The 24,912-nt window shown below is 44.1% G+C and overlaps 1 protein-coding gene across 2 annotated transcripts; it reads right to left on the minus strand.

The window, feature by feature from the left end:
- Nucleotides 1-202: 202 nt before the first annotated feature.
- Nucleotides 203-19,968, minus strand: KPNA6 (karyopherin subunit alpha 6). 2 transcript variants are annotated; one of them, XM_009284775.2, is made up of 14 exons: nucleotides 19,848-19,968; nucleotides 12,544-12,677; nucleotides 11,680-11,775; nucleotides 11,288-11,387; nucleotides 10,880-10,974; nucleotides 7,884-8,015; nucleotides 7,567-7,655; nucleotides 6,437-6,536; nucleotides 5,267-5,430; nucleotides 4,324-4,402; nucleotides 4,069-4,194; nucleotides 3,346-3,473; nucleotides 2,648-2,826; nucleotides 203-1,635 (listed from the first exon to the last, which is right to left on the minus strand). In XM_009284775.2, the coding sequence occupies exons 1-14, from the start codon at nucleotides 19,942-19,944 to the stop codon at nucleotides 1,451-1,453; spliced, it is 1,704 nt and encodes a 567-aa protein (XP_009283050.2). In that variant the 5' UTR covers nucleotides 19,945-19,968; the 3' UTR covers nucleotides 203-1,450. The 2 variants fall into 2 exon arrangements, with proteins under 2 accessions (XP_009283050.2, XP_019329089.1); XM_019473544.1 differs by lacking the exon at nucleotides 19,848-19,968 and adding an exon at nucleotides 16,591-16,610 and having other exon boundaries at nucleotides 964-1,635.
- Between the last annotated feature and the right edge of the window lie 4,944 nt (nucleotides 19,969-24,912).

A 24,912-nucleotide genomic window follows, 5' to 3' on the forward strand; every position in this document is an offset into this window, starting at 1 on the left:
GGGAGCCGCAGCCAGCCCCGCGCGCTCGCCCGCAGTACGTGAGTGACCGGAGGAGAAGCAGCAGGGCAACCCGCCAGTGAGCTGGGGCCCTCGGTTCCAGGGGTGCCTGCCTCACAGTGCTCTATTTACATTAATTACAGAAATTCCATATATATTTTTCTCTGCAGCCCAATTAGACAAATATCTACCTATATATAGTATATCCTGCCTCACAGTGCTCTATTTACATTAATTACAGAAATTCCATATATATTTTTCTCTGCAGCCCAATTAGACAAATATCTACCTATATATAGTATAAAAAATACAGAGATTTGACTTTTTTTTTTTTTTTGGAAGTAAAATGTAAATGATCCAACTGTGAGGAGGAGGTAAACCCGAAAACTCAGGCCTGTTGCTACCGAAGTTAACACCGCACACAACACCGCTGTCACGTGGAGCTACGTCCTCTTCCTCCAACCCATAAAATGATCCACCCCAACCCAAGTCAGGAAAAAAAAAAAAAAACACCAACCAACCCACCCAAGCACTCAAAACACGTTCTCATGGAAAGAAAAAAAAAACCCAACAAACATTTCAAGTAAAGATGAGGATGGGTTTCACCATTTCAACAGTTCCGTGACTGCAGTCAGTAGCAATGCAAACAAAGCCTGTGCAACGGCAGCCGTGCTTCCTCTTTCAAAAACCACCCAGGCTGCGTAGTTACCATCTTTGGGGTCTTGTTGCCTTTTTTTTTTTCCTTTTTTTTTTTTCCTTGTAAATACCACTAGCAGTTCTTCAAAAAAAAAAAAAACCCCCAAAAAAAATCTAGACAAAGGGAAGAATCCTTCCCCCCAGAAAAATCTTCCCAGGAGCGGGAGAGCTTCCCATTTCTCTGTCCATTTACAGTATTTCAGGGGAACTTGGCCCAGGTTCAACAGGACTGTCCACTGAAGGAGGGTCGCAGAAAGGCCAGGGCTAAACTTTGCTCTTGGCAAATTAGAGTCTTTAATAAAGAGTAACATGTGCAAAAAAAAATTAAATAGATCAACCCAGGTTTCCAGAATTACTGCTGTCAGAATGCTTACTTTCTATTTGTGTTCTCACCTTACCCAATGCTGAAATCTCAATTAAGTACCCGAGGTCAAAAATGACGTTTGGGAGAGATCACCACAAAGAGGAAAAAAAAAAAAAACCCCGAGAGGTGCAATCTGTTACCTCAGTGTCCTTCCTCCACCCAGACGCCTGCTTTAAAGACATGTACGCAGCAGCAAAAAGAAAAAGAGTGTAAGAACATCCCCTTCTCTCCGTGAGGACAAAGCGCTGTTTCTAGCTGTTTGAAGGAAGAATCGTTTCCTAACAGGTGGAGTGGGTGTTTAGCCTTCCGTTTGCAAGGAGGGGATGGGACGATCAGCTGCTCCCAGTTGCTTTCCGGCAAGTTTGTGGTGTTCTTTTCCCCCCCTGGGGAACATTATAGCTGGAAACCTTCCATGGGGGCTTCAGGTTGCTGGAAGATGAATTGCTGCTGGTTCTCATCTACCTGGGGAGCTAGAGCAGAGTCATCCTCTACTCCAAAGTAGTGCTCAATCAGGTCGAAGGCCTTCTGGTAGATCTCTTGGTTCTCGTGGCTCTGTAGGAACTCTATCTTATCCAAACCTTGGAGGGGAAAAAAGTGGAACGCGATGAAACAAGGAGATCCTGATAATTCACACTGTCCCACATCCATCCTCCACCCTTGCCCCTGTTCACCGCCAAGACCCTTGTCTGTGTTAGATTTGCATTTTCTGAGCAGCACTGACATCTAAAACACTATTCCAGAGCTGCTGGTGGATTTCTTCTGTATCAGGCAGCATCAACGTCTTTTCAATAGCAGGTTTAGCTGACACAGCTAAAGCAGACGCGCTCCCAGCTCTCTGCTGGAGACTAAACCAGATTTCGGCGAAATTAAAACAACTGGCTGTGAACAGTTTGGTAGTTGCAGGGGATAGGGAGGGGAAGGAAGCAGGGCCCGTCCCCGTAGCCTCCAGCAGAAGGGCAGCAACTGCTTTAGCTGTCCTAATTAAATCCGCTGCTGAACAGAAAGCATCCAAGCACAATAAACTCCCAAGAATTTCAAGAATTATTCTTACTGGGAGAATCAGGACACACAATGTAACAGTCAGCGAGAGGGCAAAGCAGACACTGGCAGTATAGAGGGAGTTTCAGACCAAAATAGGAACTGCTCTTCAAAGCATTAAGAGCAGGACAAAAAAAACCACCAAATTAAGTCGCTCCAGGGAAAAGCTAAGTCTCTCTGGATTCCCACTATACATCTACAGAGTACAGCTGGGTACAGTTAGAGCAATCAGACCCAGAAGTGTCACTTTTTACTTAGCTCAGCTTATTTCCGATTAATACTCCCAACTGGTGCGAGCCACAGTTATCAGCTCGGCCTCCAGCTCCAGGAAGCTTGGATCAGAAGTATGATAAGTTTCTACTTCAAGTGTTTTGTCCTACGCCCAGTCACAAGAGTCTGAAGAGACAGACTATCGGAACAAATATTGGCTGCTTTAGAACATACTAAATCCCTTAACACAGCAGAAAAGCGACCAACAAAACTAGCAGACACCTTTCGATACATCCTGTGGTGTTGAAGTCAATAGCACCGAGGCCACCAGCCACCACCTACCATAGGCCTCCTCAATCAGGCTACAGTACGGGTTGATGCCTGTCCCACTCTGGTTGGCTTCCTGCTCTCCAAGCCTCAGTATGTTCTCCAGGCCGTTCAGCGCCACCTGAACAATCTTGGAGTCCATGACAGTCAGCAGGTCACAAAGAGGCTTGATGCAACCCAAGTTTACCAAGTATCTGAAGAGAGAGCACCGACAACACACACTTCTTGTTCAGGATCTAGCAAGCATCGCCTTTGCTCAGTTAGAAAGAGCAAGGGAAATGAGTCAAACTAAAATACAAAAAAAGTTACCTTAAAATATATTTTTTTACTGCTCTGCAAGGTTAATTTTTATCCACTTATTTGCATAATAATACCCCCTCTTAAGAAACCTGCTAACTCCCTTTGAAATCCAGGTGCTGCTCAAATTAAGTCCACGCTGGAATTCAATCTGTCATCAAGTTTGGACATTCAGCCTAGCCTAAGCTGTCTAAAGGGCTGGGAGGGGGAAGTGGTTTGGACTAGCTTATCCTTATTCAGAAGGAAGCTACAATTTACAGCACAGTACACGGTCCCGCTACAGCTTTGCCTGTGTCTCGGGTACTCTCCCGGAGGTTCTCCAAATTACCCCCTCGCTACTTGTCTTGCAGTTCCCGTAAAGACAAAGCTACCAGGCATTCAGACAGATTTCCCCTAGGAGGAGCCACAGGGAGTACCTGATCTGTTCGGGAGTTCCTCCTGACGTTGCATTTGTAATAGCCCATGCTGCCTCTTTCCTCGTGCGGAATTCTGCTTTCTGCAAGATTTCTATCAGTACCGGGAAAATGTTTGCATCTATGACTGCCTGGGGAGAGAGAGTAGTAAGAAGCATTTGAATTGGCAACACGGTTTCTAAAAGGCTATTAAGCACCTGAAAGAAACCTCTACCTCCATTTTCCAATGCAAAAGAACTTTCCAAGCTATACCCTTCAGCGATTCCTCCATTTTATTCCTCAGCCAAATCCTATTAACACGAGATTCAATTCCGTAACTAGCAGAGTAGACAGTCCCTATTACTGCACCAATATTGTAGGAATGCTTTCACGACTTATCTGCCTTTGTGTGTAGGTCATTAAAAGGATAATGAAAACTCAACAAGCTCCAGCTTTTCAAAGGGGTATCTCTAATCGAGCATGCAGAAATAGGGGCTGTATCTCCTCTTATTCCGAGGATCCAACCTGTGGGACTCATTTCAGCCTAGTCTTCGTTGGTACAGTTAGCAAGCTTTTTTTAGCTCTTGTTTGGCAGATGGCTGGGAGCAGCAAATTTGCCAATTACTGCAGAATAAGAGATGTGAACAAAAACAGCCTCTACGTGTCGGATAAGGAAAAAAAGTTGCAAATCCTTAATGCTGAGCTTGGAATCTAGGATCGTTACAGGTGGGCTGGAGAAGACCGTACCTGTATTTGTGCTCTGTTTCCTGCTGTGATGTTAGATATAGTCCAGCAGGCTTCTTTCCTGATTGACTCCTTGGGACTACTTAATAAATGAAGGAGGCAAGGCAAGGCTGAACAGTTCAGAATCACCTTTTGAGAAAGCGAAAGCAGAAGTGAGATCACCAGTATCGGGTACAGAGCGAAATACTTTCCATTTTCACACAGGGAACACGCTATAGGGGCGCTGCCTTTCCCCGCAAGACAGTGATTTCCCCTCACCTGGGTCTGGATGTCATCCCCTGTCACGATGTTGCCAACTGCTCGCAGAGCTGGGGAGGCCACTTTGTAGTCATTGTGCCTGCAGGAAGAATGGTGCAAGGACAAAACCAAATCTGTCAGATCACGTGCACCTGCATATCCGGAAGACTCTCTCCCCAGAATCTCATCTGCACGATTTACCTAGAATTCCATCCCCTAGCATATAGAAACGTACAGTAAGTTGACCATATTGCCACTGAATAAGCAGAGACTGAAGACAAACTTGCAATACAGGCACGTTTTCATCCTTAACATCCTAACTCCATCGTCTTCAGCTTAATTACAGATCTCACCTTTTACATCGCCTTCCTGAACAAAGATGTTTTTAACCCAATGAGAACACCCAGCATTTTTCAGGATGATTTTGGAAGCAAGTATCTTGCAGTTCTACCGACCCTGAAGACATTAAAGGGAAGAGGCCCATTCAAACTGCAAACAGCAGACATTTTTGTCCAAGTTTCCACATAGATATCAGAGAAACAAAGCCAAGCTGACTTTCGCTAGACACTATTGCCATCTTTGGTTTGCCTAGTAACTAGGCTTCCACACGCGCATTTGAAGTTTGAGAGCACAAGACACTCTGCAGTCCGCTCTCCTTTCACAGACTAAAAGTGTCAGTCCAATCTCTCTTTAGTAAGTTCTTCCTAGCGTACAGTATTAACTAGCATTCCAGCTCTAGAAAATACTCAAGCTTCTCTCAGAAAGAAAAGCCAGTCAACTGCAGCTCTCCACCTGCTTCAGATCCTCCTACGTAACTGCTCTAAAGTCATCGAGGGTACCCATCACCTGGATCCTGTGCCCACGAGAGGTGGCAAGAGCGCTGTGATGAGTTTTGACACAAACTCATGTTCAGTCACATGCTTCCCAGTCTCACTGGGCCGAAGCAGCGAGACAAGATACTTACATTAACAGCTCCACCAGCCGCCGACACACTCCCGAGTCAATAACTGCTTGAATTTTCTCATTGGGGCCATCTGATAAGTAGGAAAGAGCCCAACACGCATCTGCCAGCAAGTCAGAGTCACTGTTGAATAATAATCGGGACAACACTGGCAGGCAGGGAGATACCTACAACAACAGCCACCACCCCAGGAGGTTAGTCACGTTCTGTCAAGGACCACCACATCTGCATGCAAACACCACGTGGCTATGCTGACTGGCAAGATAACAGGTCTTGAATGTCCAGTTTCCTTCCCCAAAGTCAGCAGCTTCCTTGCTGGTTCACATACCTCATAATCACGGAGTCTACAGTTACCTCAACAGCTTTATTACTAAAATTACATCCCTTCCTCTTGGACCAAGTCTAGACTCCCGAGACAAGTGCTGCTGTGCATGCTACCATTTGGAAGCTCCTTGCATTTCTTATGTAAGACCACTGCTCCACTTCTTACTCTTAATAACCCCAAATAGCTCAGTATTCAGAGCAGCAACCACCAACAGTTACACCCCTGAATACTTCAATCGTTTATAAGTGGTTTTACATTCACACTCAATTCAGATTTCATCCCTCACCACAGGCTTCCCAGCTTTGACACACGAGCTTTCATTTAAAAGAAGTGAAACACGTGGATCTTAAAACATTTTTGTTCTACCAAAGAAGGATGAGACACCTGAAAGGCCAGCAGAACCTTTTGTTAGTGCCAGTAGCACACCAGGAAAGGGAAAGAGGAAAGCTACCGCAGCTCCCATGTAGCTACAGGAGTCTTGTAGCATTTAGAAGCCTCAGAATCAAGTTTTTAGTCACAATTTGAGTGAAGTCTCAAGCTTCCAGAGTTCATACAGGGTTCAGAGAAGCCCGCGGTGTATGCTACCTCGCAGGGAAGCCTGGGCTTGCCCCCCTACTTGAGGGGTCCAGCGGATGGGCTGCCAACAGAGCCAGGCAGAAAGGTTGGCAGAAAATTAAACAGGCGCTCAAACAACTGCTGAACAGCAAGATCAACCTCAGCAGGAAGAACCTCACCCTGTTCCCTCCCGGAATGACTTACAGAAGTCCAACAGCCAAAAATAATTTAGACAAACATCTTAACTGGGTGTTTCCCCATCACCTGTCTGCCAACAAGGCATTTATTCTCACCTTATCAAATTCAGGTGGTGGACTCTTTCCTCTGCACAAGTTTGACAAGGCCCAGACAGCATTTCGTGTCATTGTCAACCTGGTGGACTTCGTAAGGAGCCTAAAGAGACAATTACCATGAATTATAATCCTTGATGTGGAAGCCAGCAAGGGAATCAAAAGAAGGAAAACTAGTATGATTTTAAGGAAGTCAAACCACTATTCCACTTGCTGTAGCTCAAGCCACGCTGCTTGTCACTTGAGCCTCTCAGTAAGCAAAAAGAGAAGTGACATGCAACTACTTCTTATGATAAATAGCTATTATTCCTCACAACATCAAGTGACATGGGTCAGGAAGGCAAGTTCCACACTAGACAAGTTGCAGAAGGAAGGGTAAGTTAGTCGAATGCAGCTCCAAGTTCAAATTCAGCCCAGGCAGACACTCGCACCCCTATCTGAGGTCAGACGGTCCTCACTAGAGACCAACTGACACAAACTGCTGCCTCTCAACTCTAACGAGGACAGCGAGTCCTGTGGGCTGGGGACTTCAGTCAGCAATCACTGCTGACGGGTGACTGACAGAAGTAGCAGTATAACAGTCCAAGTCACTTGTGACAAAGCATCAGTTTCCCAAGGACAGGGTAAAGTAAAGACGAATTCTTTCCAGAGCAGTGAACAGTCCTGGAGAGCACACTCCTGACAGACAGATCTGACTATGGTGGGTATGCCCCACACTTAAGAGCTGCAGAGGCAAGGTGGTGTGCAGAGACCTGCTCCCTTTCCTTAGTCTCAGAGGAGCCCACTCAGACAAGCACCTGAAATCCATCGCATAAGCACAAAGAGCAGGCATCTGGAGGGACACACAATGAAACAGCAAGCCCTGTGACTTCAGAAAGACAAGCACACTGCAACAGCACCCGCTTCAGATTCAGAGCAGTGTAAAGGTTTGTGAGAAGGCATGTTATCTACCAAGTCCCACTCTTTTTATCGGATACTTGTCTGAACTGCCAGTTTATCCGGTACCAATGGTTTGATTCCCAGTGAACATCACCACACATTGCTAGGGAATCTTTCACCCAGCTCAAATATTGCTCTGCTGTAGTACAATGGGACTTCAAGAACTGTATTGGCAAGTATTCATGGCTACTCACATTAATAAGGGAGGAAGAATAGCGCAGTTAAGGACATAGTCTCTACACACAGAGCTGTCTCCAGCAATGTTCCCCAATGCCCAGACAGCCTGAAAGGAAACAGCAACAGTTTTAGCATTCACGCAGTTTCTGAACAGAGGAAGAAAAGGGTAGTGGGCTAAGAAAGCATTTTCCTGTAATTCCAGGCAAATGATACTTCAGTTTGTGGTCTGAAGCCAGTTGTTAGACACTGGTCACTCATTTTAAACACTGCATTTTAATCATGTGCAATCCGCTGTGGTTCTATCCCTAACCCCAAAGAAAGAAGTGAACCTTACCTGTTCTTGAACATCCTCAAAGTCAGAGTTTAATAGCTCTATAAATATAGGAACTGCCCCAGCCTCGATTACTATTTTTGTTTGTTGGGAAGTTCCTGATGCAATATTCGTCAGTGCCCACGCTGCTTCAAACTGGAACAAGCAAATAAATGACAAGAGTATGAATAAAATAATCCCGATTTAGCAAAATATTTGCCATTAAGTTTTGGCTATAATTCTTTCAACTTCTACTAAAAAGGTTAAGAGAGAAAGCAAGCATATCACAACAGAACACCTCAATACTCAAAGGAAAGGATTTTATTTTCTTGAGCAGTAAGAAAGCCACATCTGCTAAATGCCTTCTCAGAGGCTAGAGCTTCTCAAAGGATTAGCAAGTGAAGACATCACCATCAGTCACACCACATCATTTCACCTATAGAACCATTTTCCAGCAAGAAAAGTGAAGACACATAGTGCATAAACACACGTGGAGTAGAAAGTTTTCTATATCTAGTGCAGAGTAGCCAGTTCTAGCCCAGCCTCTCGTCTGGCTAACACCACAAAGATGCCTTGAGTTCAAGTGAAGCTGAGCAGCAAGTTCCCTGCTTTTGCCACTCAATCTTTGGGTTTAAAAAGAGAGATTTCCATTTATTTCTTCTTGAAAGCAAGCCCCTATGATACATGGCCTTGGGCCACAGGGCAGGAAGAAAGACGAAGGCAGCCATCAACTCTGATCCAATTCCATGTATGGAAGTATCTTTAACCCCTACAAAGTAACTATAGTTATTACCAAGCTGGAAGGAATCTCAAGAAGCCATCTAGTCCATCCCTCTGCCCCACAGCAGGATCAGCACTACCTAAGCCATTTCTAACAGACTCTTAGCCTGTACTTAAAAGCCTCCAGTAATGGAGGTTTTTCCTACACATTTATTCTGTGGCTCCACTAGCTCCCAGCAGAAATATCAGCCAGGAAGGCCAAATTCTCTCCTGCTGCAGCTGAACTATGTTATTTTTGCCAGTGTTCTTCCAAGAATTTAGAGCAATTTATAATTTCCTTTTTTTGCCTAAGCATTACAGGCTACCTTTTTCTTCTCCCATCCATCATATAACCTGCATCTTTTGGGTTCAAGACATCACTTTTCCCTGATAGCACCTGTGGGTTCAAGTTCCTAAGCTGCGAAGGTTAAACAGCTACATGCCATGAAGAATTCATAACACAATCTCCTTTACCTGTAGCGTGCAGTTTTCACTTCTTTTCAGGAATTCAACAAATCTGTCCACCACTCCCTGAGTGTTTATCACTTCATCTATTGGAGGATTTGGCTCTGAAATAGCAAGGCAGTGTCAAAACAGTATACAGGTCTAATGCAGGGGAATAACAAGCATGAACTATTACTGAGTTGAATGCTCTCAAGCTGTACTGAACTCGGCAGGACAACTCTCCAGAATCACTTTCAGTACAGTTCATACAACTGTAAATCATTAGCAATATACTAGATTATCAGGTTTCTAGTTTATCACTTACTTTCCCCCAGCTCAAAGCTGCTAAGCTTCTGTATAGCCACACACGTGCACAAATGCTTGCAAAAGAAAGGCTACGTCAGATCCTACGGCAGGGATAAGATGAGTTATTTTTACCTTTGGAGAGTAACTTCCTGAATTTCTGAGTGGTTGCTAGCTGTAGGTCAGGGTCATCTGAGAAAAGCATCTCTACCATCTCTCTTGTGATCACTCCCTCCTGAAAAGATGCAAAGGAGACAGAACAATGGTTCCATTTCACACTAAGATCATTTAAGGAATCAGTCATGACAGCCTACCGTGACTTTGTGCTTAGCTAGCAATCCAAAGATTCACAATTTGAGATTACAGCACACTATTTACTTCCTGGCAGACTTTTCCAGTTCACTGTAGTAACATTTGCAACATTCTCAAAAGCATGAAAGCAAAAACACTGAGGATTGTCAGTTCTAGGCAGTCCACAGCATTAAATCTATCTGAAGGCACGACTGCAACAAGGAAAGGCACCTTACCCCACATGTTGTGGAACTAACATAGGAATCCACAAGGAGACTATCAAACATGGAGGCATCTTCATTGATCAACTCCACATTTCTTCTTTTAAAGAGCTGGCAGGGAATAAAACACAGGAGTCATTATTAGAAAGCAATGATGAACAGTCTTCATAACCAGACATTCTTGTTCCTCAAACAAGATACCATCAGCTAGACTAAACGCAACCTGAATAGAAAAGTAGCCATTAATAACAGCTCTGCACTCTGAAGACTAGTTTGGCATACAAACCCCAATAATAAAACAGGCTAAGTCTTGCCCTCAGATATGCAAATGCCCAAATCACTGAGACACTGGTACAGGCAAGTGCAGAATTTGACCTAACAAGTTAGGGAAACTGGGGGTTTAAAAAGAGAGATTTCCATTTAGTTCTTCTTGAAAGCAAGCCCCTATGATACATGGCCTTGGGCCACAGGGCAGGAAGAAAGACGAAGGCAGCCATCAACTCTGATCCAATTCCATGTATGGAAGTATCTTTAACCCCTACAAAGTAACTATAGTTATTACCAAGCTGGAAGGAATCTCAAGAAGCCATCTAGTCCATCCCTCTGCCCCACAGCAGGATCAGCACTACCTAAGCCATTTCTAACAGACTCTTAGCCTGTACTTAAAAGCCTCCAGTAATGGAGGTTTTTCCTACACATTTATTCTGTGGCTCCACTAGCTCCCAGCAGAAATATCAGCCAGGAAGGCCAAATTCTCTCCTGCTGCAGCTGAACTATGTTATTTTTGCCAGTGTTCTTCCAAGAATTTAGAGCAATTTATAATTTCCTTTTTTTGCCTAAGCATTACAGGCTACCTTTTTCTTCTCCCATCCATCATATAACCTGCATCTTTTGGGTTCAAGACATCACTTTTCCCTGATAGCACCTGTGGGTTCAAATTCCTAAGCTGTGAAGGTTGAACAGCTACATGCCATGAAGAATTCATAACACAATCTCCTTTACCTGTAGCGTGCAGTTTTCACTTCTTTTCAGGAATTCAACAAATCTGTCCACCACTCCCTGAGTGTTTATCACTTCATCTATTGGAGGATTTGGCTCTGAAATAGCAAGGCAGTGTCAAAACAGTATACAGGTCTAATGCAGGGGAATAACAAGCATGAACTATTACTGAGTTGAACGCTCTCAAGCTGTACTGAACTCAGCAGGACAACTCTCCAGAATCACTTTCAGTACAGTTCATACAACTGTAAATCATTAGCAATATACTAGATTATCAGGTTTCTAGTTTATCACTTACTTTCCCCCAGCTCAAAGCTGCTAAGCTTCTGTATAGCCACACACGTGCACAAATGCTTGCAAAAGAAAGGCTACGTCAGATCCTACGGCAGGGATAAGATGAGTTATTTTTACCTTTGGAGAGTAACTTCCTGAATTTCTGAGTGGTTGCTAGCTGTAGGTCAGGGTCATCTGAGAAAAGCATCTCTACCATCTCTCTTGTGATCACTCCCTCCTGAAAAGATGCGAAGGAGACAGAACAATGGTTCCATTTCACACTAAGATCATTTAAGGAATCAGTCATGACAGCCTACCGTGACTTTGTGCTTAGCTAGCAATCCAAAGATTCACAATTTGAGATTACAGCACACTATTTACTTCCTGGCAGACTTTTCCAGTTCACTGTAGTAACATTTGCAACATTCTCAAAAGCATGAAAGCAAAAACACTGAGGATTGTCAGTTCTAGGCAGTCCACAGCATTAAATCTATCTGAAGGCACGACTGCAACAAGGAAAGGCACCTTACCCCACATGTTGTGGAACTAACATAGGAATCCACAAGGAGACTATCAAACATGGAGGCATCTTCATTGATCAACTCCACATTTCTTCTTTTAAAGAGCTGGCAGGGAATAAAACACAGGAGTCATTATTAGAAAGCAATGATGAACAGTCTTCATAACCAGACATTCTTGTTCCTCAAACAAGATACCATCAGCTAGACTAAACGCAACCTGAATAGAAAAGTAGCCATTAATAACAGCTCTGCACTCTGAAGACTAGTTTGGCATACAAACCCCAATAATAAAACAGGCTAAGTCTTGCCCTCAGATATGCAAATGCCCAAATCACTGAGACACTGGTACAGGCAAGTGCAGAATTTGACCTAACAAGTTAGGGAAACTGGGGAGAAGGCAGCTTGTAGGTGACGAACTAACAGAGCAAACATTTAGTTTGAGCCACATACATCACCGGGGAATCACCTCTTACTTTCATAGACCTCCAAGCCAAAAAAAACCAACCAGCTCAGAGTTAAGAAATACACACAGCCCATACTTTCACTTGCTCTTCCTGCTTCTTGAGGAAATAACCCCATTCACTAATTAATTAAAAAACCTAAAAAAATAACACCAAAAAACTTAAAAACAAGGATCTGTGAACAAAAACCTCTAGTACCCCAAGGACAAAGTGCTTGGACAGCTCTTGATGTGAGCCACACTCTGTACTAGGTACACAGAAAAAGAGAAAAGCAAGATCTCAGTTAGAACAGGAAAAAATAAGAGGACTGCCAACAAACCTTAATGCACAGATCCTTGAAGATTCCAGTTTGGCAGCAGCACAATCCTGGTTGTGTTAAGGCTGTACACAAGCTAGTCAAGATGACAGTTACCTGTTGCTCTCGTTTCTGTTTGCGCAGTTGAATTCCTTCCTCTTCTCTTCTCCGACGCATTTCCTCGGGATTTAGGGCTTTGTTCTTGTAACTCTTCATTCGATAGTTATCCTTCGCAGGACTCGCCATGGTTTCTGTGAAGAGAAAAGAAAATATCTGCCTCAGATTTCTTGTCACTCTCTGCTCCTTTACCCACATGTCCTTTCTGACAAGGAAGTCCGTGCACACGAATAGCCAGATTAAACAGACTCATTTGCAAGAGCTGGTCTCAAACACTGAAGTAGAAGCCTCAAGTTAGAGTGTGATCCTAACCTTAGTTCACGTGATACGGGTGTTATGGCAAGAGTGTTACGAAGTTTCTAGGAAGCATAAGAGTAGATTTACTGTTCTGAAAGGAACCTGGACCCAACTTCACAATATCGAGCACATTACCCATATGAACGGCTTCTACTCAAACAGCTTCACTGTCCTCCAGAGGTGCATAACCAAATTCTACTTTGGTTTTCAGCAGAAATTATTTCCATTGCATCATCATGGCATAAATCACACCTTGACTTCCCCCCCCCCCCCCCCCCCCCCCCCCAGACTGGGAGGTTCACTGTGTATGCATGGCAAAAATCCAACAGGACTCACGGCAAACTGAGGCCTTGATTTTATAACAATAATAAAAAACCTTGCAAAAAGCAGAGCTGTACATAACATACAGGTCATGTTTGTCCCGCCAGGTTACTGCAAGTGTTCAGTACCTGACCTACTTATTTTGCTGCTTCATATCTGACTAACGTAGTACTTCAAACTTGATTACTCGTGTATTTGCCTCCTAGTCAGGGAAGTGACACTCCACTATTTGGCACAGTAAAAGGCAACCAGGGCCAAGCAGTAACCCGAGTACAGAAGGATATCAATTTCTCAGCTGCATCCAGCTACAACCCACTGCTTTGACCACGTCGACTCCTTTTTGCATCTTTCCAAACTGTCCCTTTCTCCCATTTATGATACAGATTATTTAACATCTGTGCCTTTCTCAGGACAAGGAGGAAGCAATCATGGTTGAGTCACCATCCCTGGATGTATTTAAAAGACGTGTAGATGAGGCGCTTAGGGACATGGTTTAGTGGGCATGGTGGTGTTGGGTTGACGGTTGGACTCGATCTTAGAGGTCTCTTCCAACCTTAATGATTCTATGATTCTATGATACACAGCATCAGAGCGCCAATTAACCCTGAGACCAACTTAGTCTTCTCCAGAAGTCTGCTGGACACCAATATCTTTGTTTTCTTCCAACTGCTAAGGGCAGATGGAAGAAGTGTTCTGTGAAAGTTTGCAGCGTTATCTCCTTACCCCTCCCTCTTTCAGGCTTTGAGCACTCCTCAGCCACATTGCTTACAAAAAGTTTCAGTCCGACTTATCAACTGCCTCCAGCCATTCTGGAGCTCTTCCAAGATCAGCTGGAGAAGTTTCAGACCTTACTGCCCTCCTACTAGGAAAGCCCACGGCCAAGCCAAGCCCAGACATATACAATGTACAAATATCCAACATTTCATTGCTAGGGAAAGAGGAAACAACTGGAAGAATTCATATTTTAACAGGAAAGGAAACAAAATACTTTCAGTTCTATGATTTCCCGAAAATAGCTAAAAAGACATCAAGCATTGTGAAAAAGTCAGACTCCATAGCATCTGCTTTCTAAGAAGGCATGCTCTTCCCTAGCCAAAACAGCAAGAGGACATTCTTCTGAAAAGCAATAGATAAAGAAAAAAAACACCAAACCCCAAATTCCTCTGGTCGTTTACACTCTATTAGAGATGCACGTCCCTGGCAAACAGCCCTGACCCCACGCTGTCCACAGTTGTGAAACAGTTTTGAAGCTCAGCAAGCAACAGCTGCACCCAGAAACACCACCGGGCTTGAAAAGGTGCAGCATGATGGGTTGCATGTTCACTGGCACCTCTGAAGCTAAAAAGCAGCCACCAACCACAACTCATCATCAGCAAAAGCAGTAGTCCAGTGCCCGGTTAGAAAGCCTTTTTTCAGTAACTTGCTTAGGGCACAGTAAGTGGCCAGAAGTTATAAGAAAAAGGGACGACGTCACGCTGAGCGCCACTAAGAAAAAGGCAAAGAGCCTCAAAACTGACTGTGGGATTGAAGCCATCAAATTACAGTAGGTCCTGCAAGATCTTGAGCCTTACAGAAGTTTACCTTTAGTCCCTTTCCAAAGCACCCCATTTTATAAGGTCTGGCCTCAATAAAACCAAGGCAAGACACCTACTTACAACACTACACATGGCAGCTGGACTATACCTTGCTGACAGCCTCACTGTGAAGCCTGTATTAAACCATTATTTTTTTCCTGAGTTCATTTCTCACGAGTCAGAGGTTCAGAGGCATAGCTGACCTGTTTCTAAAGGTATTTGACAGCACTTTCCTCATTTTAAAAAAAAAAATCACATGCCAAAGAAAAGCAGAGATTGAAGATCACAGGAACTACCCAACTGCTCCCACTTCTCCATCCCTCTTCCCAGCAGCACTGCATGCCAAGATTGGAAGAATTTATTATTTTTAACTGAAAAGCAGGTAATTCAGAAGATAGAAGACAAAAAAATCTACAGGCTTTAGAGGTTTGTATCTGATCTTACAGTAGCAAGGTATGTCATCTACATATAGATTTTAACTCAGGAAATTTATTTAACTGCCACTGTTTTGTCAGTGTATTCATATTACTACCCCAACGCTAACAGCTGATACAGCCACACAAAAGAGTAAGAGTTGCTAGCTTAATTCTGAAGATTACAACAGAATCCCTAACAAAGACAAGTTTGTTACCTCCCTTTGGAAAGCTAAGTCTCCAATTAAAAGGTAGTTTTTAAGAAAAGGAGGAGGAAAAAGCAATTAAGTGACTTAACACTATGGGCAGGATTACCAGGCAGCTAGTCATGTAAATAGCTAAGTGACACATGACAGTTCAGCTGCCTCCAAACTTGTACAACCCCACTCAGCTGGGCACACCCCGGACCCTGCTCCGGGTGTCTGGAAAACAGCCAGAGACTCTCGGCCATGCTGCAAGGTCTCAGAGCACACTCAGCACCTTGTAGTTTAAAGCTTTGTATTTCCAGAGCATCAAGAACACCGTTATACTGCAGGGAAACCCCAAAGATACGACTAGCCCCTGAAGAGTGATTTTTCACGTCAGCTGTGTAACAGCACATCGCTGGGCAGCAGTCTCTCTGGCACTTGACTTTCTATTTTCTCTCGCACACGTTTATCTCTTCAGATGATTTCCACTGACTTTTTCCACAGTCCATCACGTGTGTCAATACTTCAATGACATTAGAATGCTAATTTGTTACATTACACTCCATTTCCATGGCAATGGGTGAATGTCACAAATGCAGGATTATGACTTCACGGTGAGCTCAGCAGATGCTGTAGGCACCACAGACTGCAGCAAGCCCAATCACACCAAACAAAACAGACAGCAGGATGCCAGGCACATACAAATTCTTTACTTGTAGTGTTTCAGTACAAAACATCTAGCTCATCCATTGTATCTGCAAGTCAGGCTTCATCATTAGCTATTAACTCAAATTCTATCAGTGTGAATACCCGCAAAACAGTCCCACTAAATCAGACTGTTGGAGTAACCTGGACTGTCAGATTAGGGAAAGCAATCATCTGTTCGTAGGTGAGTGATGCACAGAAGATACTCAAGCCACAGATTTTCACTTTGCATCTTTTCATTGTTGCTCTGAGAAGTTTTGCTTTTACAGAAAAGCTCTTGACTGTAAAGCGGCAATGGAAACTTAACTACAGCAAGTTTCTTTAACTGCTCTAAAGTTTTAGCTACTGCATTTAGGCAGCCGCCTTAACCTCTACAAAATGCTGTCCTACTAGGACAGCACCTTGCAGTGCACCTCTCCTAGGAAAGGTTTTTCTCCTGTAAGAGCCAGCTAAGCCCTGCCTTAAATGAAGATAGTATCAGCTCACACCCTAGAATTACAAAATTGTTCTGATGTTGTTCCAGCCAGAACTCCAGGTCTCCAAGCTTACCTGCAGCACTCCAAGGAAGCTGGGCAATAAGGCTTTTTCCTTCTATACCACAGCCGCTCACCCGGAGCAATTTGTGCAGCCTGCAGCTGCTCCGGGTACCCCTTTTTCCTGAGACCACACCAAACAGACTGCACACCAGATAAAACTGTTCTGGCAGTGCCTGCAGCCTGCTCACCACTTATCTCTCCCCAGAAGCCACCACCCTGACCATCCTCCTGGCACGACAGGTACAGGTACCCATTCACGTGGTGGGGAAAGGCTGCAGGCACCCAAGCGCAGGTGCCTGGGGCACAGTGCTGTGAGCCCATCTAACAACTTGCTGAAGAAAGAGGACAGGCTTACTGCACATCTTCCAAATATCTCAGTACATGGCAACGCAAGAGGGATATGCAGGCATTTGGACAGTATGGCCAGACACCACAATCCCAGCATCATCCCTTCACAACAGGCATAAAACCATATTTTCACCCCCAGAGCTGCTCAGGCAGCTAAACTCAACCCTGTCTGCCCAGGTGCAGAAGCACGCCTGTGTGGGAGCAGTACTGTTAGGCAAGGGCCGGAGCTTGCCCTGTTCTACTAGAATATCAGCACAGCATGAATATGTTGTTGGAAAAGAAAGGAAAACAACAAGAATTAGGACAGAATTAGAATGAGGCACCTCCTCCACCAGTGGAAAAAGAAACACAGCTTTTCCAAAAACAGCAAAAGCCAGTCCAGCTACCTATGTTTCAGGCCCTTGCTTACGCTTCATTCCTCCCGCTGCAAGAGACAGCCTAGTTTTCTAAGAACCTGGTTTCCTCCAAGTTCAGCATCCCTTGGCTTACCCCAGAACAGTACAATCTCTACCTTGTCCTTTTCCACTGGTCAATTAGAACAGGCTACTGGAAGTCCCTTTGAAGCACCCGTGTTTCCTCAGCAGTATATTGCCATTCCTGACCACTGGTTACAGAGAGGCTCAGCAGGCATCACCCTTACCTCAACCTCTTCAGTCCAATTCGCCTTCCCTAGGGCAGAATTAAAAACTGCTGAGGTAAAAGCTTGTACTGTGTTAAAAACCTGAGTCTGCAGAGCTTTCAACCCATCTCTTCCCAACACCTCTGCAGACCAAACAGCTCCACAAATCTACAAGAGTTTTAACACCGTTTCCAAATGTGAAGAACACTTGAGAATCTGCTGTTTACACCAAACCCGCACAGAGTTCACTCAAGAGAACAATAAACTTAGACTTGCAAGATTGGCTCCATTTAAAATAGTGTTCTGACCGAGCCTGGACATCACTTCTGCTCTAGGAATCCCCTGACCTCACACAGTTCCTTAAGTCAGGGCCTTTTGTAGCCGAGTACCTCCCTGCATTAGTGAACTTTATTCACAGCAGCTCCGCAGAAAAGAGTGACAGTACTTGCATTTCAATAGTGCTCCTATTGAGCATCCAAGCTCTGCATCTCCAGTCAGATCTGCCAACTATATTATTAGATATTAAATTCAGTGCTAACATAATACATTAAATAGATCTAAGAATTATCAGCCTGCGTATATAAAGATTTATTTCTATATCCTGAACACATAACAGCATGTAACCCTGGCTCTGCAGGACAAATTTTGAAATCCATTTGTACATGTTTGATGACTTGCTTTAATCAATCACAGCTACGTAAAGCTTTGCTCAGGCACCTCAGAGACCAGGCAGATGTAAGGCTCACTAAAAAGCAAAACACTTGCTAGTCCCGGCTCAGAGGGACTCCTCTGTCCTGAGGAAAACAGCAGCAATTGGAAAACTTGGCAGAAAGGCCAAAAGGGAGCATGTACTAAGTGTCAGAAGCGTTAGCTTTTATTTCTTAGCTACGCGAGTGGCTATGCAGGGTGACAGGCTCAAGGGAAGTCTGTAACTCGGTTTAGCGACAGCCGATGAAGCCACTACCTGACCAGCTACAAACAAGGACCGGGATTGAAACAGCAGCATGAGTTTAGATGTGTCTCCATCATCCTGAGCCAGAAAGAGAGACAAGGCCAGTACCAGGCAAGTAACTCTGCTCACTACTAAGCAGGCACGAGTAAGTTGCTGCAATGATCTGCTAAGGTCATTTCACAGCACGAAGCAATTAGCTGCCTTCCCAGGTCCATATTAAACATACATGTAAGCCCAATACTGATACACCTTTCAGGATTGCAATGCATCAATGAGTTAAAACACATTTTTATAACTTTTTAGAAGACTGTTTGCCTACATTCTCAAAACTCACACCACTAAAAGCCCACATGAAACCAATCGACTTCTCCATTATTCTTCCTTAGTCTCCCCAGAGAGAAAAATTGCCTAAGTGGGATTTTAAAGCCGCTATGAGATCGTGCCTCCTAGCATATAGCACATCTTTGGCATAAACATTAAAAAGTCCCCATGCCAACAATTTCTGAATGCTAACACCTTTGGAATCAAATTATTGATAAAAATTGGTCCATTAAAACCAAAGCAAGGCTTTATTAAGGTAATAATTCATACTGAGAATGACTTCAGGTGTTCTGCTGAGAATCCTCTTGCAAGAGCTACAGGAGCAGTCAAACTTAGGGATGAAGCTTAACTGAACAATACCTCTTCAATTCCTTGTGCAAAGGAAAGCCCCTCAGGAGATGGAAGAAATTTGGCTCCTGCCATAGATTTTGTTGGCAACGGTTGGCTTCACTGAGGAAAAAAAACATCCTCCAGTTGTCATGTAAACCAAAGAATTACTAGTACAGGTTGCCACACTCATCCTTATATATTGAATGATGAGAAGGTATTTACCACTTAAAAGAAAGGAAAAACAGTGTGAAAGTTTGACTTTGAAGGCTCAGCAGAGCACTCAAATCCTGTAAGCATCTGTGTAAAAGCCAACATAAGCTACAGCAGTTCAGCCAGAAAACTCTAATTCCAGGGTCATTACTGCCACGCCAAGATTATAACGGCTTCTTAATGCTACTGGACCAGAAACCCAGCCTTGCTTCTTTCCAGATGACGCTCGTCCCATTTCTCTGCATTACAAAAAGCATTTGCTTCAAACAGTTTTTTCAGCTGCTGATTAAAGCCTCCAAGCTGAGTCACTGCAGGGACTCACATGCCTACATTAGGACTTGTGCTGCTGAGTCAGACCAAAGTGACAGAGCAGAGAAACAGTTACGCTGACAGATCTGACAAAGCCTTTTTTAAGCCAAAACACCCTTTCACAAAGGTAATCTTCACAAGGTATCTATTACAGTTCTGTTGCTTGGCATAAGACACGTACCTAAGGCAAAGCCCGGAAGGCCGACAGCTGCGTGTTTGGAGTGGAGAAGGGTAGTAGAATTATGCAAGTGTAAATGAATACACTTGATGAAGTCCATCAGCACTGATCTGCCAATTAGTGCCCACTGGGTACATTCCAAAGCTTCCCAGCTCTGAGCAAGCACTGGGCCAGGTGACCTCCAGAGGCCCCTTCCAACCAAAGTTTTCCCTGTGGTAGTATAAACTTGGTCAGTTACAATTAACCCCCCCGCCTGAATTCGACAAGCAGTAGCAAAACACACTCGAAGAACTCCTAAGTTTCATTTGACAAGCCTTACTGACTCTATTCTTCGGGTTTCTCCTACCCAGCAGGAAGTTTCTCCATTTCATATACTTACCTGAAAACCCAGAGGAACCTCCCACCTCCTCCTGCCTCCCCGTTTGCACAGGCTCTGAGCTAAATACATATTCCTACAGCACCACACTCCTGCACTGCTGCTGCAAGAAAATCTACCAGCAGCACAGGAACAATTACTGCTCTTTGCTGCCCTTGGTCTCCTCGTGTTTTCTCAGACTGACCGAGTTGCAGGGAGATAGAGATAAACCACATCAAATTCACATTGGTCACCAGCCCCCGCCGGGGTGCCAAGGAGCTTCAGGTGCTGAAGAGGAAAGACAGGACTCTTCTGCAACAGTCACCAGGACAGTAAGCTTGGTAGGTGTCTTTCTCTGCAGGATCCACGTTCAACAAAATGCCTCTGCTTTCAACACTACGTCCTCCAGGAACAGAAGAGAGTTGAAGTAAACTGATTTGGTAGCTGTAGACATCAGAGCAGTTCGGATCACACAAAGAAAATGAACCTTTAGAAGAACAAGCTAGCAGTGCTAAACCAGAGGTTTAAGACTCTAGTCATCTCCCCCTGACAATGTTAAAAACTACATGTGCTATTCAAGCTATCTCCAATTACAGCTACTGAGGCATTTCTTTAAAAAAAAAATCAAAGCATTTGTGATATTTTTGGATCTGGGGAGGAGGGGCCTGTAAGAGTATGCCAATCATCTTCTGAGGCTGCACACCCGAGTCAACAGCGGGCAGCGGACATTAGGCTGACTACATGTTACTGCTTCATGATCCCGCATTTCTCCAGAGGGCTTAATAGTTAACATCTGTAACTCAAACACGCGTGTTATTTCTGCAGTCAGCTACTCCACACAGCTCACAAGAACACACTGACAGTGAAACCCTGGAAACTCGATCCAGCACTTGGGTACGGCATGTCAGTTTTGAACACAATTTTTATTGCTATCACCTACTTACAGCTGAAAAGAAAATCTCTGGCCTCTTCTACGCTCATCCTCTCATCGACTCTTTGTCAAACTATCACCAAAGCCGCTGCTTTAAGTCAACAACAACAAAAAAACCCAAACATTCAATGCAAGAGACAACAACAGTGTTGGGCATTTCTGAAGTGTTTCAAAACCTGAAGTCTCTCTCTCCATCAAGCCAAGTATATCAGCATTAATCGCTGGTTTCCTTGTAAATGTAGTGTCACTTTACAATTAGCAGTGCTTACATGAATTTTGTTCCATCTCCCATTTGTGAAGGAGTTCCTTAACTTTGAGAACAGAAACAAAAAATTCTTCTGGAACTCAGATATGTAATGCATTTTACAGCACTCTATAGACTTCAGTCAATTCTTAAGCGCTTAAGCACTCGCTTTATAACACCGCGTAAAGGTTCTTCCTGACAGAAGCTACAGATATAGACCTATTAACGTCTCCAGAGGATTCTCTTCTAGAAACAGTGTGTCCAGGACAACTTTATGATTTCAGTTGAAGTCATAAAGAGAAGCCTAAATAACCTGTACTTCTTAAATACAAATTAAATGAAGTTGGCTATAATAAATACATAAAAGTAGTTGAATTACTTGTACACACTGTACAAAAAGACAGCTCTGAACTGCTGCCAGAAATTAGCCAAGAACAGATTCTTACATTGAACGTGTCACTTCAATAGTTTTGCAGTGAATAAAAAGAAAAGAAAAAATCACTTCATTTGCTCAGAAGACAGAGGGAAAAGGAAGCTAAGCAGTTGCACTTACAGGAGAACAACAACTACAGAAGAAGTTCTGTCAAATAAGCAGCAACTCAAGGCTTTTCCTCTACAGCCCTGGAACTACCCCAGCTGCTGTTAAACCCTGGAAAAGTGGCCAAGTCCTGCCGTCCTGCCGCTTGTGCAGGTCTGTTTTGCATGTTTGCTCTGCTGCCTTTATGTTCTCCCACAGGTTATTTGAGTGTTTACTACAAATAAGCACAGGCAGAGCCAGTTCTCTTTCAGAGCTGTCTTAAACCCAGCCTGCCGCCGTCCCCGGCCGGGCGCTTTGCACGCAGTACATGCTGTGCTAGTAAAACGCTTATCCGTGCAGCTATTCGGCTGTCTGGTGCAGCAGCCACCATTGGCTCGTTCCCTTCTGTTTTAGCTACCAAGAGCCAGCGATGTGATATCACTACTGGAATGTGCAACAGCTTCGCTGATGGTGCTGGCTGCGGAGGGGGAAGGGAAAAGCAAAAATTCTCTTTGGGGAAAATGAACAGTCCTACAGCATACTTGTCCTTCGCTAGGGCCAGTCTAAGATTAGGATTCCTTTTAGGCTATCCGAAAGAACCCACCTATTCCCCAGTCCAGTTCTCAATACACTTTAATTTCAACTCTACCTCCTCCTGATCTTTCCACCCCCAAAAATCTGAGGTTTGGGGCTTTAAGTCCTCTTCAACCTGATTTACATGTTCTGAGACATTCACATTTCCTTAAGAGTGGACTGATCAAGTACAACAGTCTGTCACTTGAGGTCAGAGAGTCCTCTGTAACTGTTCTTAAAACAGGGATTAACTCTTTGACTAAGTCAACTCAAACTCGACCCACGAGAGTTATAGGAGGTTAAAAACAACCAGAAATAGTCAGAGACAATTACAGAGGGCTTTAAAAAGCCAACAAGCTCATCCTTCCCAACATGTGCTTTGCTCTAGAAACAAACAGTACTGTCTGATTTGCTAAGCAAATTTGAGTTTATCTGGACCTCACCAGCACAACAGCTTAAAGCTGAAAGGCTGAAGGAATTAGTACTTTCACTATTGCACTAACTGTTTTAATGATCGAGCTCCCCTTTACAAAGTTCATGTTTGCTCTCCTTAACACAAGCAAACAAAGCAAAATAGCCAAATAAGTAGTTAAATGATTTGCTAACAAATTTGAGTTTATCTGGACCTCACTAGCACAACAGCTTAAAGCTGAAAGGCTGAAGGAATTAGTACTTTCACTATTGCACTGTTTTAATGATCGAGCTCCCCTTTACAAAGTTCATGTTTGCTCTCCTTAACACAAGCAAACAAAGCAAAATAGCCAAATAAGTAGTTAAATTCATCAGTCACAAGAGTTTTATTAAGAATCGAGCATTATATACCGCTCCACAGGCTAAATAGCACTATAAAGGTATTTAGACATGTCATTTGCATAGCAAATGAAGAACGAACTAATGAGCATTTCTAACGACACAGGCAAGACCAAGATCACAACCGCTTACAAACACTACGGCACCCTCAACCTGCACCATACAAGAAGAGGTAACAATCTTACGCTGCCACCATTTAGTCCTATTAACGGTAACAACCTTACGCTGCCACCATTTAGTCCTATTAACTTAAAACAATGAAAAAGCAGTCTTAGTTTATTTAAAAAGTGAAGAAAAAGTTAACATTAGCATAATTCAAATGAGGGGAGTATTAAATTCTTGCTGTCAGAAAAACGCCTGCTTCAACCTCCAAGAAGAAATGGGGAAGCAGCGGCGGGGAAGGACGGGAAGCTCCTTTGCATGAACGTCCTCAGCTCCAGATAACACAGGCAGTTTTCAGACATTCACCAACAGGCCCGAGGACGTTTTTCTACTCAAAGTTGCCAGTCAAGATTTTACATCTCAAGCTATAAATTAAGTTTTAAAAGCTGCTCTGGACTGGGAGGTGCTGCAGCCATTGCATACACAGACTTGTGGCCACTAACTTTTCCTGGAACACCACAGGTGGGGTTTGAAGACAGCAGGAGAGTTTCTGACTCCGATCAAGCAGCATCCCACCCCAAAGAGCATTTTTAAAGACTTCTGAAGGCAAGTCTGGTTAAAAGACAATATTGCGGGTGAAAATTGGTAAGACCTTAATCCTTACTTCCCAGAGGATCCTTACTCTGCTTTACAGAGAACGTGCCTGCTACAGGTTTGGCTTTCCCCTTCACCTCATTCACCTCACCCGTTCCCATTCAAACCCTGTCTTACTACTTGAAGCCTCAAGAAAAAGACACTCCTCCTCCCCCAGTAGGGAGCTTCAATTTCAGGCTACATCAAAAGCGACCAAAAAAGTCTGCTGTTATTAAAGTACCTTTTGAAGGGCCATACTCAGTTATGATTTATTTGTAGCTAGCAGAAAGAGCTATCTGCTACCTGTCTGAACCTTTAAGCATATTTAGCAGCATTGGTTGCGAATAGGCAAACAAGCTCCTCCACTACACTCCTTTCCTGCACAGTGTCAGCAGACATATTTGCTTATATTGTCCACGGCGACATGCTGCACTGGGACAGCCTCGGTAAGTTTACGTTGACGCCGCTGCTGAAGTTTTATTTTATGAAAGCTGCAACAGCCAAGGCCCTGCTGGGTTATCAGAACAGCGAACAGTTCTGTAGGATCTCACTTGAGCTCGGTTCTAAACTCTTACAAGCTTCAGAATTTAAATGAACCAAAGACCAGGGATCTGACGGTGTGCCACAGTCACCGTGATGAAGCTTCAATGGCAGCAGTTCCTTTCCACCACCGCTGCCTCTCAAGGCTTTTACCTGGGTGCCTGCGGCAGAAGCGGTCCCCAATACCCAAGAACCAGAATATTACAGCGTTAAACAACCCCCGCTGCTCCCCTCACTCCACCCCGGTGCAGCCCAAAGACCGAGCCCCGGGTCGCTATTAGCGCTGCTTAGAGCGGGCAACAAAAACCCCCAGAAACAGCCCTGTTCGAGCCGCCCGGGTGCCCGGGTGCGGCAGAACCCGGC

Source organism: Aptenodytes forsteri, unplaced genomic scaffold (assembly GCF_000699145.1).
Source record: "Aptenodytes forsteri isolate BGI_AS27 unplaced genomic scaffold, ASM69914v1 Scaffold7, whole genome shotgun sequence".
NCBI lineage: Eukaryota > Metazoa > Chordata > Aves > Sphenisciformes > Spheniscidae > Aptenodytes > Aptenodytes forsteri.

Excerpts from the sequence above, each read along its gene's own strand:
- KPNA6 (XM_009284775.2), bottom strand. The coding sequence starts at position 19,944 with ATGGACTTCATCAAGTGTATTCATTTACACTTGCATAATTCTACTACC. Across the intron at positions 8,016-10,879 it reads GTGAAAACTGCACGCTACAG|TTTGAAGCAGCGTGGGCACT; the intron begins GTAAAGGAGATT and ends TGCTTGTTCCAG. Across the intron at positions 3,474-4,068 it reads GAAACAGAGCACAAATACAG|GCAGTCATAGATGCAAACAT; the intron begins GTACGGTCTTCT and ends CTCTCTCCCCAG.